The 17,570-nt window shown below is 45.0% G+C and overlaps 1 protein-coding gene across 1 annotated transcript in view; it reads right to left on the bottom strand.

The window, feature by feature from the left end:
• The window catches only part of CCDC15 (coiled-coil domain containing 15), a 52,434-nt gene extending 37,849 nt beyond the window's left edge, over positions 1-14,585 (bottom strand). Inside the window, exons 1-2 of the mRNA XM_077457785.1 lie at positions 14,212-14,585; positions 13,233-13,382 (exon numbers count right to left, since the gene is read on the bottom strand). Coding sequence (XP_077313911.1) covers positions 13,233-13,382; positions 14,212-14,379 — 318 coding nt within the window. The 5' untranslated portion in view covers positions 14,380-14,585. The remainder of the gene's footprint in view (positions 1-13,232; positions 13,383-14,211) is intronic.
• Positions 14,586-17,570: the final 2,985 nt, after the last annotated feature.

The following is a 17,570-nucleotide window of genomic DNA, read 5'->3' as shown; positions in this document are numbered from 1 at the left end:
ACGCCAGTCTGACCGAGCTCAGCTGGAGTGTACAAATAGCGAAGATAGGGCATCATTCCCCAGCCACTTGGGAGGGAAGGAGGAGGTGTCCACTATACCCCGTGGAAGAGCAAATAGGCAGCTCCATACTCGGGACCTGGAACCACCGCAATTCCAGGTACTTTACCATGCACCACTCTTTGGTATCAGCGAAGTAGTTACTTTGGCACCAGTGTGTGTATATATCCTCCCTATCCTCATGGCATCCCTGTCTCTTCTGCCCTTTAGGAAGTGGATGTAAAAGCTTGCTGGTGTAGGATGTGTGCACACTCTGTGTATGCGCACACACTACCACAACTGAATCCTTCTATCCCGGATCAGTGAACCTAAAAAAGGTATTTTCGGGGTTATCTGCTACCATCTTTCTTGCTCAGCCCAAGTTACTTGTTAAAGTGTGTCATCACATGGTTAAAGACCTTGGGAGGACCAACTATTTTTTTTTCTATAGATTGGGAAAGTAACTGTTTAAGGCAATGTGAACAGTAGTGGCTACATATCAATCGATATGAGAGTATGGGACCTAGCATTATAGCTTATTCAAGTTTTAAATTTTATTTGAAGTAATTGTCAATACTTATTCAAATACTCTTTATGTTCAGTTACCTTGTACATCCCAACACACTAACACATGTGTCTTTTTCAGGGCTTGACAAATTTTCTTGGAATCTAGGAGCCAGCTAAAAAAGTTAGGAGCCAGGTTTTTGTTTTAACGACCGACAATGCTTTATTTTCAATATAAAAATTAACCAATCTTAAATTTACACAGAAAAACAACTAGAACGAATGTGACCGCTTTTATTTCTTGCCATGCAGGGACACAAGACCACCATATCCACCCTAAGGGTCCGATCAGGTCCGCCTGAAAAACTAACAGGCGAAAATGATCAGACAGCCCGTGTGAAAGGGGCCAAGCAGGGAGATGCCAAATACATTTTTGACAAATTAATACATTTTAATTAACCGCTTCCTTCCCACAGGACGACTATATACGTCCTGTCTTTGAAGAGGAATACCGTTGTTATGGTAGCAGCTAGTTACCACAACCCCGTATCCTCAAGAGCCGGCGGTTCTCTTTCAGATAAAAATGGTCTCTGCGGCGGATTCGCCACAACATCACTTTTAATCGGCGGCAGGAGAGGGGACCGTCTCCCGTCGCGCTCTTGTGCCCTCCACCACTTACCCTGGCCTGACATGGAGACGAGTGAGGGGAAGATGGCCCCCCGCCGTGTCCAAGTCATAGCAGGGTGGAAGCAACGTCAAAGCATCACTTCTGCCCACAGCTCTTAAAAAGGGACATTTTTTTTCCCCCAACTACTTTTTAGTGTAAATATGAGATGAGGTCTTTTTGACCCCAGATCTCATATTTAAGAGGTCCTGTCATGAGTTTTTATATTACAAGGGATTTTTACATTCCTTGCAGTAGGAATAAGCGACAATTTTTTTTTTTCAAAGGAACAGTGAAAAAATAAAAAGTTAAAATAAATAAGGAAAAAAAAAAGAATTTTAAACGCGCCCCATCCTGTCGAGCTTGTGTGCAGAAGCGAACACCAACATGAGTAGTGTCCGCATATGAAAGCGGTGTTCAAACCACATGTGAGGTATTGCCGCGATCGATAAAGCGAAAAGCAATAATTCTAGCCCTGGACCTCCTCTAACGCAAAACCTGCAACCTGTAGAATTTTTTAAACGTCGTCTATGGATATTTTAAAAGGGTAAAATTTTGTTGGCATTTCAAAAGCAGGCACAGTTTTCATGCGTGACATGTTGGGTATCAATTTACTCGTAACATTATCTTTCACAATATATATATATATATATATATATATATATATATATATATATATATATATATATATATATATATATATATATAATATTTGGGCTAACTTTACTATTGTCAAAAACACAGGAAATTTCCCCAGGGGTTTTTTAGCAGCAGAGAGTTGGTGTGAAAATAGTTGATGTAAAAAAAATATAATTTATTTGACAGACAATAGTAATTCCAAATGAACAATAATACATCATCCATATAGGTAGTGCGACAAATACAAACATGGAACATCACTCATAGCAAAAAACTCTATGTACAAGCATGGTTTGCCAATTGTATTCGTAACATATGTATCCACATGAAAAACCCCGATGCATTTCGACCCTTGCGATTTCCGGTCTCTTCAGGGGGATTTATATTCTAGGGGAATGTCAAAATATCTAATTAAAGACTTTGGACAATATAAAAAAAAAAAATATATATATTATATTATATATATATATATATATATATATATATATATATATATATATATTATTTCAAATTAAGCAAAAATATGTCTCCATGCATATAGAGGTATAGTTACCAATGGGTGTATGAGGACATGAGGATGTGTCGCATGAACCGGCATTGCAGGATTATAACCATCCAGTGATCCCATCGCTGCCACATGTTCCCCTCGCGCCCTCTGGGTGGGTGCATAGTCCACTGAGCTTACAGGGGGCCACGTTATGGGACCCAGAGAGGAGGATGGGGGGTAAAACACCTGCAGATGGACATGCAAAAAACTTTTTGTAGGTCATCATTAAATATTAGAGGGAGTATATAGAAGTGCTTGGCAGTTATAGGCTTATTACTTGGTAATTAATGAATTCTTATTGTAAAATAATTAAATTAGTTATATATAGCATGGCGTAGTTTCTTCATTAGTTATATTAATTATAAGAGGGATTAGCTGACAGTGAGAAAAGGTGGGTGAGGGATAGGGTGTGGAGATGTGATGGGTGAAGTGAAAATGCATGATGTAAGGTACACTGATGACGGGGCAGGGGGGGTGTGAAAGTGAAAACAACCAAACTACTGAAAAAGAAAACTGAAACAAACAACAAAATTGAAAGTGTGAAAAGAATGATGCATGCGTGTATGTGTGTGAGAAAAAAAAGAAAAAGGTGGACAAGTGAATAAGATGGTGAAAGTGAGGTGGATCAAGGTGCCAAACATGAGAGATATGACACTGAATGCTGTCTGCATGAAGTGAGGGAGTAGGATGATTATATTACTAAGAAATAATATTGTGTAGGTTAGGTAGTAATGTTAATAAATGAATGGGTATCACATAAGTACAAGGATTACCCAGTCATAATCATTCCAAAAGCTACACTTACCAAGCACTCCATCAGTCTTGTATTGGTGTATGACAACACTACCAGGGAACACCTCAGGATCTCCTGGGAGCTGTGGGATTTTAAAGTATCTGCATGATTTGTCCATTGTCTGCAGGTGTAGGACCCCACCCAATCCACCCTTTACTATTGTCTTATTTTGTAATTTAAAAAAAGTGTTTTTTCCCCCAAAAAAGTGCAATTTTAAGTCCGCTGCGCAAATACGGTGTGACAGAATAGTATTGCAAAGACCGAAATTTTATTCTCTAGGGTGTTAGAATAAAAAATATATATGTTTGGGGGTTCTAAGTAAAGGGAAGGAGATGGGCAGGCAATGAAAACAGGCAGGGAAGCTCCACTAGCATTGCTGGATGTCATACCAACGGCCACCACAAGAGGGTGCCAGATTCCAGAAGGAACCATAGCACTGCAGAAGGCCGCAAAGACGGGGCCTCAATTACCGGCCCAATGTGATCGTGCGGGGGGAGGGGAGGTGCGCAAGGAGACAGAATACCCCAGCTGTGCCGCCCAAGGTGTCAGGTTGCCAATTCTAGTCGCAAATGCGACCTGGTGCCCGGGGTTTGCCGAGCCCTGGTCCATTTTGTGGTTGTCCCCCAGAACCAGTGTCCCCAGCTGTCACCTCCTTTTGGGAGGGGGTCGTCTTGCGGTCAATACCCTCCTGGTGTAGGTGAGCGTTGAAACTTTGTTTAAGCACCATACTATTGGCGAGTTCATGTATAGTTCTGTATACACATGCACACTTGTATCTTGGTACAAAAAAAAAATAAAAAATGGTGTACTGTATTCTAATTAAAGTAGGCCTTTCTAAATAGAAAAATTGAATCTCCTGAAGAAGTGACAGTGCAGGTCATGAAACATGTAGAGCGAGCAATTCTTTTTAATCTATGAGGACTGCGAGAACAACCAAGAGGAATACATACATCTCAGTATTGCTCCACAGGAAGTATACGACTCATGTACAGTATCTCACAAAAACTGAGTACACCCCTTACATTTTTGTAAATATTTTATTATATATTTTCATGCGACAACACTGAAGAAATTACACTTTGTAACAATGTAAAGTAGTGACTGTACAGCAGCGTAAATTTGCTGTCCCCTCAAAATAACTCAACACAGCCATTCATTTCTAAACCGCTGGCAACAAAATTGAGTACACCCCTAAGTGAAAAATGTCCAAATTGGGCACAAAGTGTCAATATTTTGTGTAGCCACCATTATTTTCCAGCATTGCCTTAACCCTCTTGGGCATGGAGCCCTCTTCCACTCCTCCATGATGACATCAAGTGGCTGGTGGATGTTAGAGACCTTGCACTCCTCCACCTTCCATTTGAAAATGCCCCACAGGTGCTCAATAGTGATAAGGTCTGAAAACATGCTTGGCCAGTCCATCACCTTTACCTTCAGCTTCTTTAGCAATGCAGTGATCGTCTTGGAGGTGTGTTTGGGGTCGTTATGTTGGAATACTGCCCTGTGGCACAGTCTCCGAAGGGAGGGGATCATACTCGGCTTCAGTAAGTCACTGTACATGTTGGCATTCATGGTTCCCTCAATGAACTGTAGCTCTCCAGTGCCGGTAGCACTCATGCAGCCTCAGACCATGACACTCCCACCACCATGCTTGACTGTAGGCAAGACACACTTGTCTTTGTACTCCTGACCTACTTCCCACCACACATGTTTGACACCATCTAAACCAGGGATATGCAATTAGCGGACCTCCAGCTGTTGCAAAACTACAAGTCCCATCATGCCTCTGCCTCCAGGTGTCATTCTTGTGGCTGTGAGAGTCTTGCTATGCCTCATGGGAATTGTAGTTCTGCAACAGCTGGAGGTCCGCTAATTGCATATCCCTGATCTAAACCAAATAAGTTTATCTTGGTCTCATCAGACCACAGGATATGGGTCCATTAATCCATGTCTTTAGTTTGCTCGTCTTCAGCAAACTGTTTGCGGGCTTTCTTGTGCATCGTCTTTAGAAGAGGCTACCTTCGAGGATGCCATCCATGCAGATCAATTTGATGCAGTGTGTGGCGTATGGTCTAAGCACCGATAGGCTGACCCCAGAAATGGACTTACAGTATCTCACAAAAGTGAGTACACCCCTCACATTTTTATAAATATTTTATTATAACTTTTCATGTGACCATACTGAAGAAATGACACTTTGCTACAATGTAAAGTAGTGAGTGTACAGCTTGTATAACAGTGTAAATTTGCTGTCCCCTCAAAATAATTCAACACACAGCCATTAATGTCTAAACCGCTAGCAAAAAAAGTGAGTACACCCCTAGAGTGAAAATTTTAAAATTGGGCCCAATTAGCCATTTTCCCTCCCCGGTGTCACGTGACTTGTTAGTGTTACAAGGTCTCAGGCCTGAATGGGGAGCCATTCGGGTTTATCACTCTCACTCTCTCATACTGGTCACAGCAAGTTCAACATGTCACCTCATGGCAAAAAACTCTCAGATGATCTGAAAAAAAGAATTGTTGCTCTACAAAAAGATGGCCTAGGCTATAAAATGATTGCCAAGACCCTGAAACTGAGCTGCAGCATGGTGTCCAAGAGCGGTTTAACAGGGCAGGTTTCACTCAGAACAGGCCTCACTATGGCCGACCAAAGAAGTTGAGTGCATGTGCTCAGCGTCATATCCAGAGGTTGTCTATGGGAAATCGATGTATGAGTGCTGTCAGCATTGCTGCAGAGGTTGAAGTGGTGGGGATCAGCTTGTCAATTCTCAGACCATACGCTGCACACTGCATCACATTGGTCTGCATGGCTGCCATCCCAGAAGGAAGCCTCTTCTGAAGATGATGCACAAGAAGGCCTGCAAACTGTTTGCTGAAGACAAGCACGCTAAAGGACATGGATTACTGGATCCATGTCCCATGGTCTGATGAGACCAAGATACATTTATTTGGTTCAGATGGTGTCAAGCATGTGTGATGGCCAGCAGGCGAGAAGTACAAAGACAAGTGTGTCTTGCCTACAGTCAAGCATGGTGGTGGGAGTGTCAAGGTCTTGGTCTGCATGAGTGCGGCTGGCACTGGGGAGCTACAGTTCTTGGAGGGAACCATGAATGCCAATAATATACTGTGATATACTGAAGCAGAGCATGATCCCCTCCCTTCGGACACTGGGCCGTATTTCAACATGATAACGACCGCAAGCACACCTCTGAGACAACCACTGCCTTGATAAAGAAGCTGAGGTTAAAAAGGTGATGGCCTGGCCAAGTAGGTCTCCAGACCTAAACCCTAGTGAGCATCTGTGAGGCATCCTCAAAAGGAAAGCGGAAGAGGACAAGGTCTCAAACATTCACCAGCTCCGTGATGTCGTCATGGAGGAGTGGAAGAGGACTCTAGTGGCAACCTGTGAATCTCTGGTGAACTCCATGCCCAAGAGTGTAAGGCAGTGCTGGAAAATAATGGTGGCCACATAAAATATTGACACTTGGGCCCAATTTGGACATTTGTACTTAGGGGTGTACTCACTTTTGTTGCCAGGCAGACATTAATGGCTGTGTGTTAAGTTGAGGGGACAGCAAGTTTACACTGTTTTACAAGCTGTACACTCACTACTTTACATTGTAGCAAAGTGCCGGGGACGGCTGAGGGGGGGGGGGGGGGGAGAAGGGTCTGTGCTGATAATCAGCACATTGATCAGCACAGCTCCATCAGATGTGCCAAAAAAAAGGTACCCAGTCAGTACCCCCTCAGGATCGCCCATAAGTGCCCAAGTGCCAATTAGTGCCCACCACAGTGGTAGGGGGTTGCCCATCACATTGCAAATCAGTGTTCTACAGTAACACCTCATCAGTACCTAATCATCAGTGCCGCTTATTGGTGCCCATCAGTGCTGTCTATCAGTGCCACATATCAGTGCCCATCAGTGAAGAAGAAAACTAAATTTTATAACCAAAACAAGAAACTATTTTTTTTTTTTCAAAAATGTTGGTCTATTTTAGTTGGTTTAGCAAAAAAAAAAAAAAAAATTATATTCAGAGGTGATCAAATACCACCAAAAGAAAGCTCTATTTGTGGGACGAAAATTATAAAAATTTAGCTTGGGTACAGCGTTGTATGACTGCGCAATTGTCATTCAAACTGCGACAGCACTGAAAATTGTCCTGGGCAGGAAGGGGCAAAAGTGCCTGGTATTGAAGTGGTTAATGTACAACGAGCCAGTAGTTCGTGAAGTAACAGAAAGACCCCAACAGCATTCATACAGACACACATTCAAACCCACATCACATACGACCCCGTATCAACAGCAGATTTTCAAGGTCCCCCTATGTAGCAGAAAGTTCCACACAGGACAATTCCTGATTAGTGTGTAGGCAACCTTCAGACCACTGTTCCCGAGTTACATTAGCGGAAACCCTCTGAGCCATCTAGCCATGGTTGCCATATTTTGGTGAATTTCTTCTTAGGCCAGAGAACCACATGAATGTTAGAGAAGAAGGCGTGGGCCCATATCCTTCCAATGCAATAAGATGGTTTTACATGCATAAAACAACAGTATACGTAACAAAATTCCAGCGTGTGTACAAGGAACATGATCATTTAGAATCCCTAAGAGTCCAACCTCTGTGGTATGAGGCTTTAGAAATTAAGCTTGTGGTAAAAAAAAAAAAAAAAATAAAAAAAAAAAAAAAGCATAGATTCTTCCAAAAAGAGTCCAGAATAGCTCCAAAACATATGTGAAAAATAAATAAAAAAAAAAAAAAAAAAAAAAAACGCACCACACACACACACAACAGCAGCAATCATATCACATCTAGCACATGCAATATCCTGACCTAATCCCATCCGTGTAGTGCAGGTGATGTATAAACTTAAATTGAATCAGTAGGTCAGCAGTGCCGATTATATCCTGAAAGCATATCTCGGCTGCCTCTTCCCAGTCCTCTTCAGAAAGCTCAGGCATTGACAGCAGCCATTTGCGATGAGAGTTCTGGAAAGAATCCGCCCCTACCAACTGGAGGTGACCATAGAAAGTCGTCACCAACTTGGCAATCTATGGAAACAATAAGAGGTCCTCTATATAGGAGGATTCCATGAGCTCAATGGTCAATGACCCAAATTGTGCCCAAAAGGCACATCGTAGTAAAAGATTTAAAAAAATGTATTATGTAGACCGTATATGTCCGAAAGTCTGTTTGGGCGAGATACGCAAGAAGCCTAACGGTGTCGTTCCCCCCGCCCCCTATGCTCATGGATATGAGCAGAGAGGTACAATTGTCCATTTAGAAGCTGCAGCGCCTGATGAGCATCTGTCAGCATACCATGAGTCTCGGAGGAAGGGCTACCCGTGTGATGGGAGAGTGCCTCATACAATACTTTTTGGAGAGCCTCTTGCGTGGCCCACCCAAAGGATCTATAATGTTTAATACGCAATATATAGGAACCCCTGACCACCACCCTAAAATGCAGGGCCCCCAGCTGCAGTCTGAATTGGAGGACTAATTGGCCATGTCAGCCGGAATAGACACTAGTATTTCTGGCGTGGAGATCCAGAGGGGGCTGAGTCTCCAAGCCAAGAAACGAGGGTCTGTGGCCCAAAGTCACACCCACCTGTACTATGGAATGATCAGACACCATCTGGGATAGACATGCTATGGACTGGAAATAGGGTAAAAGGTCACCCGTGACCAGTGCATAGTCTATTCTGGAGAGGGCAGCATAGGACCTGGACTGGCAGGAGAGCACCTTATCTCTGGGATACCTCCAGCGCCATAGATCTACATATCCATAGGTCTTGCACCACACACAAAAAACAAACTATTTAGATTCAGATTGTAGAGGCTTCAACCTAATTCAGACTGCAACACAGAGTTAAAATCCCCAAGAATGAGCATAGGACAGCTAGGCAATGAGGCAAAATGCACATTAAAGTTCAGAGAACACTGCAGCCGGGGGTACACCATGGCCAACAGGAGGGGAATTCCGTACATAGTCACATATAGAATAATATACTGCCCCTTAGGGCCCAGAATAACTTGATGACACGAGAATGGTAATTCTTTACGAATTAGGATCGCAACCTCAAAAAGACAGATGCTCTTTTAAATTTAGAGTTTAGTACGGACATTCCACAAACAAATATTTACATAGGGTAGATATTAAAACCTCTGGGGGGGGGGGGGGGGGGAGGAGAGACTCACATAGGGCTCCCCATCTCCAGTTACAGAAGGCCGAGAGGGTCGCAATGGTGCACAGTCATACATCCACACAACAGCAAAACCATGTACAATAGCATAATCATTACCCAGTAATGCCACGTGCACACGACCGGACTTTCTGGCAGACTAGGTCTAACGGTTTTCCAGACGGACTTCCAACGGACTTTCCGAAAGAATGGACTAAGTCCGTTCGAACATCCGTTCGTTTTGAACGGGATGGCATAAGATGGGACTAAAAAAGGAAGTTCAATAGGCAGTAGCTTCCCTTGAGTTGCATTTGGTCCCTCGGACCAGCATACAGACGAGCAGCTTTCCCGACAGGAATTGAGTCCGTTGGACAGATTTGAAACATTCTATTTCTAGGTCCGTCGTATTTTTTTTTAAACGAAAAACGATTGGATTAGCCCACACACGATTGGATTGTCTGACGGGTGTAGCGAATTCCCACCAAGATAGGGCATCTTGCAGGGATTGCAAGAATTGAACCCTCCTTTGATGTGTAACCCAGAGGGTAGCAGGGAACAGCATGGAGTATTGGCTATTCTGCTCCCGGAGTTTCTGCTTGACATGCTGATAGCTGGCTCTCCAGTTGCGGACTGTTGCAGAGTAGTCAGGAAACAGGGACACCACAGTGGTGTTGATCCAGAGACTTCCCTTCTTCCTGACTGCCCCCAAAATGGAGTCATGATCCCTCTAATTAAGGAGGCGAATCACAATCTAACGTAGAGGGTGTCCCTCAGGGAGGGGGCGCCCAGGGAGGGACTGGTGGGCCCTCTCAATCATGAAGCAGGGGGAGAGTTGATTGCGGCCAGCTTTCCAGGAAGGCTACAGGGTCAGATCACGCCACCCGTTTCGGGAGACCAACCAGACGCAAGTTATTCCTGGGGAGACGGTTCAAGGTCGTACACCTTACCTTCTAGGTTTGCAATCTTCCCCCCATATGTATTAAGTTTGGGCAGGATGGGGTTAATGGTGTCCACAAGGTCACTAATACGTTGCACAGTCTCAGTAACCCGGACACTTATTTTTTTGCATGTCTTGCTGCATGATCATTAAGTGGATCTTTAGGACGTCCACCTTCCCCATAAGGTCTGTGTGGTTTACCTTAAGGATAGTGAGGAACTCACACCGTGTAGGCCCCTTGCCGTCATCCGTGACATCCTCACCCCGGGTCGCTTGCAGGGACACGGCAGGGGAGTCCAGGATCTCAGGAAAAGGTGGCGGGAAAGTGTCCTGGCTGTCTCCAACGAATCAGGAGTGGAGGCTGGTGATGTGCTAGGCCCATGGACGGTGTTGCGGTGGCCATCTTGGTAGGAGCGGGTGGTGATGCTCATCGTGGCTGGTGTTGCTTCTTCCCCCTCCTTTCCCATCCACAAAAATGTCTCCCTAGGATGTGGAAAACGATCCTACTCAGGTAGACTCGAATTAGAGTTGATTTTCATCTATGGTCGATAAGGATGAAGCAGGATGGTAGAAGAGACCAGAGCTGGACAGGAACGTGTCTGATCAAAATCACGCTAGGCCACGCCCCCTGAAAAATAATTTCTACCTAAAAGCTGACCTTTCTCAATCACCCTATTCTCACACAGCCATTATCTTTTCTAATCCCTTTTCGATTGTAAACTCTCACAAGCAACGCTCAACTGTCGCCTTGATTTGTATTGTAACTGCAATGTCTCCTGTTCTATTGTAAAGCGCTGTTTGAATTTTTGGCACTATACAAATCCTGTCGAATAATAACAGTGCAGTCTGCCCTGTCCCAAATGCTGCATGCTGTGTTCAGTGGCCAATCATTAAGTTTTCTATGTAGAAATAAGCACAGATCCTTCACAACTATCTGCTGACCGATTTGAGGAGACAATGACAGGCCTTAACAGTCTTGTGACTCCAGTAATCTGTGAAAATCTGTCCATTTATAGATAGTCTAGGAGAGGATATTTCCATTGGGGGTAGATGGTATAGCTAAGGGAGGACATACAGAGCACAACTCGAGCTTAGAATATGACAATTCATTAATAACTGGATAGAGCAGGAAATTCTTATTGTGAGAAAAGAAAAGGCTGTGACTACCTTAGGTGCTTGCTATTAGGAAAATCTCTGCACAAATGAAGGTTACTGGAAAGGGAAGGAAGTGGTAATGACAAATAAACCCCAGCTGAGTCACAAGTTGCACTGCGGCTGGTCATAAAACAGGGAGAATTCTTATCACCCCTTATTCATGGTGCAGAATCTGCATCTATAGGTGCCGTAACAAATATACTCGTCAAACAGACCATGGCTGCGCCCGCCAAGAGATAGGTTGGAGCCCTTGATAATTCCCTATTGATAAACATGCTGAGCGTCAGTTATTTTTCTAAAAGATCCCATCATCTGCAGTTTCATATAAAATGTATTGTAAACCTGGCAATAAAAGAACAATGAAAGATAGAATCCTGGAATTCTGTCTGTCTAAGGTCTCAAGCCACAGTTTACAACATTTTTGTGCTCCATTTCTGCGCTGCAAACCAAACCTGTATTGGCTGAACTGAGCACAGAGACAGGTTGTGCATAGAAACAATAACCTGCAACTCTGATAGAGAGGCACTAAGCTGCAAACTGACCATGCCTGCGTGGATCTGCTTCCATGCTTGGCATAGTCAGGTTCAAACAGCAAAAACAAAGTGGGCTGGTAGGAAAACCAGGTACTTCTAATAAAAAAGGACGCAATAAAGCTTGTACAGTTTCACATAACAAGATGTAAACACAGACACGAGATATTGGGCCAAATTAGCTATTGTTTTTCCAACACTTTTTGGTGCGTTTGACATGTGTCAGTTAAACACTACAGCACGTCCATGTTAAAGAGGATTTGCGAGAGGTGCGCCAGAAAAAAAAAAAAAAAAATAAATAAATCACAAATGGAAATTTGTCACAGGAATGTTTCAGTCATGTGCCCTACAAACTGATGTATGTGCTGCAATGTACATTTAGGCACAGATCTCTGCCTAGTCTGACAAGGCGCAGATTTGCATATTGGACTGACTCCCTCTGATAAGAATCTGTAGAGATGCTTACTGGGGGGAGACTGAGCTGTGAGAAGCTACCCCTTCCCCATGCCTAGCTAAATTGGAGAATTGGAAGCTAGCAGGTTCTCTGTAATGAGTTGCTGGACAGACACTCAGAGTAGGCAGCCAGCTCTGTGGTCTGCACTTTTCTTTCCCCATGTTGATGACTTCCTGATCTCAGGGGAGAGAGGAAAAATAAAAAGGATACAGTGATTTGATATAACTTGTAATATTGTTCCCCACTCAGTGAAATTGTGCCGGGCATGCACTGTACAATATATGTGCCTCTGTTTATTACAAGTACAGTGCGTATAGTTTTTCTGGCCCAATAAATGAAAGTGTATCATACATACACTATTAACTCAATGAATACAAAATTTTTGATTTGCGGTTGCCAGAATCTGTTCCATTTTACTGCAATGACACTTGCTAAATTGAAATACTTTTTGTAGGGATCTGATGGATAAAGCCCTTGTTCACACCAATGCATTTGGCATGCGGATTTGACAGTTCAAAATTGCATGCCAAGTCGCACCCTATTTTCGGCAATGGAACAGTTCAGATCGTTGCCAAGTCGCAGTGACTTTGGAAAAGGTTCCTGCAATTTCATTGCAACTTGCATAGACTTCTGTTAGATGAAGTCGCAAGACGAAGTGACATCACTGCTCCAAATCGCACTGACCTGCAGCATTGAAAAGCCGCAATGGTGTGAACCAGGGCTTAATTAGGCTTCCATGCAGAAAGAGTTGGTATGGAACTACTGAACCGATAGAGGTCAACAGGCACTTACCACATCGCATGACTTCTGTAGCTGGAGTCGTTTCTGCTGTTTGGCGTGTTGATTAACCCTTCGCTTCACTTCGCCCTGAAAACGAATCAGTCTCTGCTCTTTTTCCAGCTGATGCTGAATTATTTGTTCTTCAACTTCTTCTGCAGAGATCTAAAAACATAAACAATAAAAGTATATCTAAAGCTCAATTTTTAAATAATTAGAAGGGAAAAGAAAAATCTCCTAATTTTAATTTTATGGTGTGACGACTTGAGGTTGTTTAGTTCATTGGTAGAGCTTTGTGGTGAGTTAAAGTCCACATCACATATGCCATTTAAGAGCTCATTTTAATGTGATTGTGAAGGTAATTAAAAAAAAAAAACCACCACAACAAACATGCTATTCTTAACTGCTCTTTGCAAGGGTTTTACACAGAGCAGCGCTGAGCCTCTTCTTCTGGGGTGCCCCGACAGCGCTCTCAGCACCTCCTCTTCATCAGGTGCCCCTGCTGAGAGCCGCTTTACCTGGGGGCACCCAGGCGGGCGCGCTCGCGAGTGCCACTGCTGCGTCCATTGATAGACAACAGGACTCAGCCATGCACCACGTCACTGGATTTGATTGACAGCAACAGGAGCAAATCGTTCCTGCTGCTATTAATCTATCCAATGAGGACAGAGACAGCGGTTGGAGTCGCTGGGCTTCTTCTTTTAAGGGGGGAGATTTTAATGTTTTCTCTTTCAGCGACAGAGAATAGTTTGTGTCACCCAAGGAAGATCAGGGGGGCACAGCCGAGGACGACGGCTCCCCTATTACAGGACATTTATAATGATTCCTTCTTCACTCAGCAACTCAACACCAGGCAGAGGGCCCAGGGAGACCCCCCTCATATATATCATCTATGGAGGGCTCTGACCCCTCATCACACAATATTATTATTCCGGTAGTATGGTGGTCTCTCCAGTGTACTCTCCCCTCTCCAGGGCCCTCACGCAGCACTTACCAGGGCCCTGCTAGGGGCCCCTCTCTCAGCCGCCTCTATCCAGGCTCCCACAGCGGCTACAGCCCCCGGGTTCCTCTCGGCCAGTACAGCCTGGTTCACCACTAGCCGGCTGTGTCTTCTCCCTCGCTCCGGACTCTTCCTCAGAGCAGAGGCTGCAGGCGGCGCCATCTTCCCTCCACAGAACACACACACACACTTTCAAACGGCCGCGTCTACAGGTTCCCACAGCAACAGCATCCGACTTCCGGTAAGCGGGGAGAAGTCACCTGACTGGCTGACGGGTACTGATCCATTCACAGTGCTCGGCTTATACTAAGGGTGTCTGAGAGGATGAGACGAGGACGCTGATTGGCTGCGGGAGGGGTTACTGTGAGAGGAGAAGCTCAATGCTTGTTACCATTACCAGGGATGATACATACTATAGACAGTGTCAGTTACTAGAGACAGTGTCAGTTACTAGAGACAGTACCAGTTACCAGGGAGAGTGTCAGTTACTAGAAGGGTGTCAGTTACTAGAGACAGTACCAGTTACCAGGGAGAGTGTCAGTTACTAGAGACAGTACCAGTTACCAGGGAGAGTGTCAGTTACTTGAAGGGTGTCAGTTACTAGAGACAGTACCAGTTACCAGGGAGAGTGTCAGTTACCAGGGAGAGTGACAGTACCAGTTACTAGGGAGAGTGCCAGATACCAGAGGCAGTGTCAGTTACCAGAGAGAGTGTCAGTTAAAGTGGAGGGCCACCCTGAAAAAAAAAAGACATAAAAAATTAGAAAAACATCTGAAAAAAAAAATTTGATTTTTTTTTTAACTTACCAGAAATGCCTGTTGCTAGGCACATCATCCTAATCTGCCTCTTCCTCCTCCGTGGAGATCTTCTTTCTTCTCTCCTCCGTGTGGCGTCTTCTGGGTAATGGGTCGCGCTGTGTTCTGGGAACTGTGTGTCCCAGAACACAGGGCGCCCCATTCACAAAGCGCTGAGCGACTCGCGCATGCGCAGTAGGAAACGGGCAGTGAAGCCGCAAGGCCAGTTACTAGAGACGGTACAAGTTACCAGGGACAGTGCCAGTTACTAGAGATGGTACAAGTTACCAAGGACAGTGCCAGTTACTAGAGACGGTACAAATTACCAGGGACAGTGGCAGTTACTAGAGATGGTACAAATTACCAGGAACAGTGGCAGTTACTAGAGACGGTACAAGTTACCAGGAACAGTGTCAGTTACTAGACACTGTACAAGTTACCAGGGACAGTGCCAGTTAATAGAGGTGGTACCAGTTACCGGGGACAGTGGCAGTTACTAGAGATGGTACAAGTTACCAGGGACAGTGCCAGTTACTAGAGACGGTGCAAGTTACCAGGGACAGTGGCAGTTACCAGGGAGCCTGTCAGTTACCAGGGACAGTACCAGTTACCAGGGACAGTGCCAGTTACTAGAGACGGTACAAGTTACCAGGGACAGTGCCAGTTACTAGAGACCATAACAGTTACCAGGGTCAGTGCCCCGTTACTAGAGACCGTACCAGTTACCAGGGACAGTGTCAGTTACTAGAGACGGTACAAGTTACCAGGGACAGTGGCAGTTACTAGAAACGGTACAAGTTACCAGGGACAGTGCCAGTTACTAGAGATGGTACAAGTTACCAAGGACAGTGCCAGTTACTAGGGATGGTGTCAGTTATCAGAGTCAGTGTCAGTTACCAGGGACAGTACCAGTTACCAGGGACAGTGCCAGTTACTAGAGACGGTACAAGTTACCAGGGACAGTGCCAGTTACTAGAAACGGTACAAGTTACGATGGACAGTGCCAGTTACTAGAGACGGTACCAAGAAAAGTGCCAGTTACCAGAGACGGTACAAGTTACCAGGGACAGTGTCAGTTACTAGAAGACCGTACCAGTTACCAGGGACAGTGCCAGTTACTAGAAACCGTACCAGGGACAGTGTCAGTTACTAGAGATGGTACCAGTTACCAGGGACAGTGCCAGTTTCTAGAGACCATACCAGTTACTAGAGACGGTACTAGGGACAGTGCCAGTTGCTAGAGACAGTACAAGTTACCAGGGACAGTGTCAGTTACTAGAGACGGTACGAGGGACAGTACCAGTTACTAGAGATGGTACAAGTTACCAGGAACAGTGTCAGTTACTAGAGACGTTACTAGTTGCTAGGGACAGTGCCAGTTACTAGAGACAGTACATTACCAGGGACAGTGCCAGTTACTAGAGACGGTACAAGTTACCAGGGACAGTGCCAGTTACCAGGGACGGTGCCAGTTACCAGAGACAGTGTCAGTTACCAGGGACGGTGTCAGTTACCAGGGACAGTGCCAGTTACTAGAGATGGTACAAGTTACCAGGGACAGTACCGGTTACCAGGGACAGTGCCAGTTACTAGAGACGGTACCAGTTACCAGGGACAGTGCAAGTTATTAGTGACAGTTCCAGTTACCAGGGACAGTGCCTGTTACTAGAGACCGTACAAGTTACCAGGGACAGTGCCAGTTACTAGAGACCATACCAGTTACCAGGGACAGTGACAGTTACTAGAGCCGCTACAAGTTACCAGGGACAATGCCAGTTACTAGAGACCGTACCAGTTACCAGGGACAGTGCCAGTTACTAGAGACGGTAAAAGTTACCAGGGACAGTGCCAGTTACCAGGGACAGTGCCAGTTACCAGAGACGGTGTCAGTTACCAGGGACGGTGTCAGTTACCAGGGACAGTGCCAGTTACTAGAGACGGTACAAGTTACCAGGGACAGTACCGGTTACCAGGGACAGTGCCAGTTACTAGAGACGGTACCAGTTACCAGGGACAGTGCAAGTTATTAGTGACAGTTCCAGTAACCAGGGACAGTGCCTGTTACTAGAGACCGTACCAGTTACCAGGGACAGTGCCAGTTACTAGAGACCATACCAGTTACCAGGGACAGTGCCAGTTACTAGAGCCGCTACAAGTTACCAGGGACAATGCCAGTTACTAGAGACCGTACCAGTTACCAGGGACAGTGTCAGTTACTAGAGACGGTACGAGGGACAGTGCCAGTTACTAGAGACGGTACAAGTTACCAGGAACAGTGTCAGTTATTAGAGGCGTACCAGTTACCAGGGACAGTGCCAGTTACTAGAGACGTTACTAGTTACTAGGGAAAGTGCCAGTTACTAGAGACGGTAGAAGTTACCAGGGACAGTGCCAGTTACTAGAGACGGTACACGTTACCAGGGACAGTGTCAGTTACTAGAGACGGTACAAGTTACCAGGGACAGTGCCAGTTACTAGAGACGGTACCAGGGACAGTGCCAGTTACCAGGGACAGTGTCAGTTACCAGGAACAGTGTCAGTTACCAGGGACGGTGTCAG

Source organism: Lithobates pipiens, unplaced genomic scaffold, assembly GCF_037356315.1.
Source record: "Lithobates pipiens isolate NorthernLeopardFrog02 unplaced genomic scaffold, aLitPip1_a1.2 Scaffold_27, whole genome shotgun sequence".
Classification (NCBI taxonomy): domain Eukaryota; kingdom Metazoa; phylum Chordata; class Amphibia; order Anura; family Ranidae; genus Lithobates; species Lithobates pipiens.
Note: the sequence above shows the minus strand (reverse complement) of the source record. Positions and strands in the feature narration are given on the sequence as shown.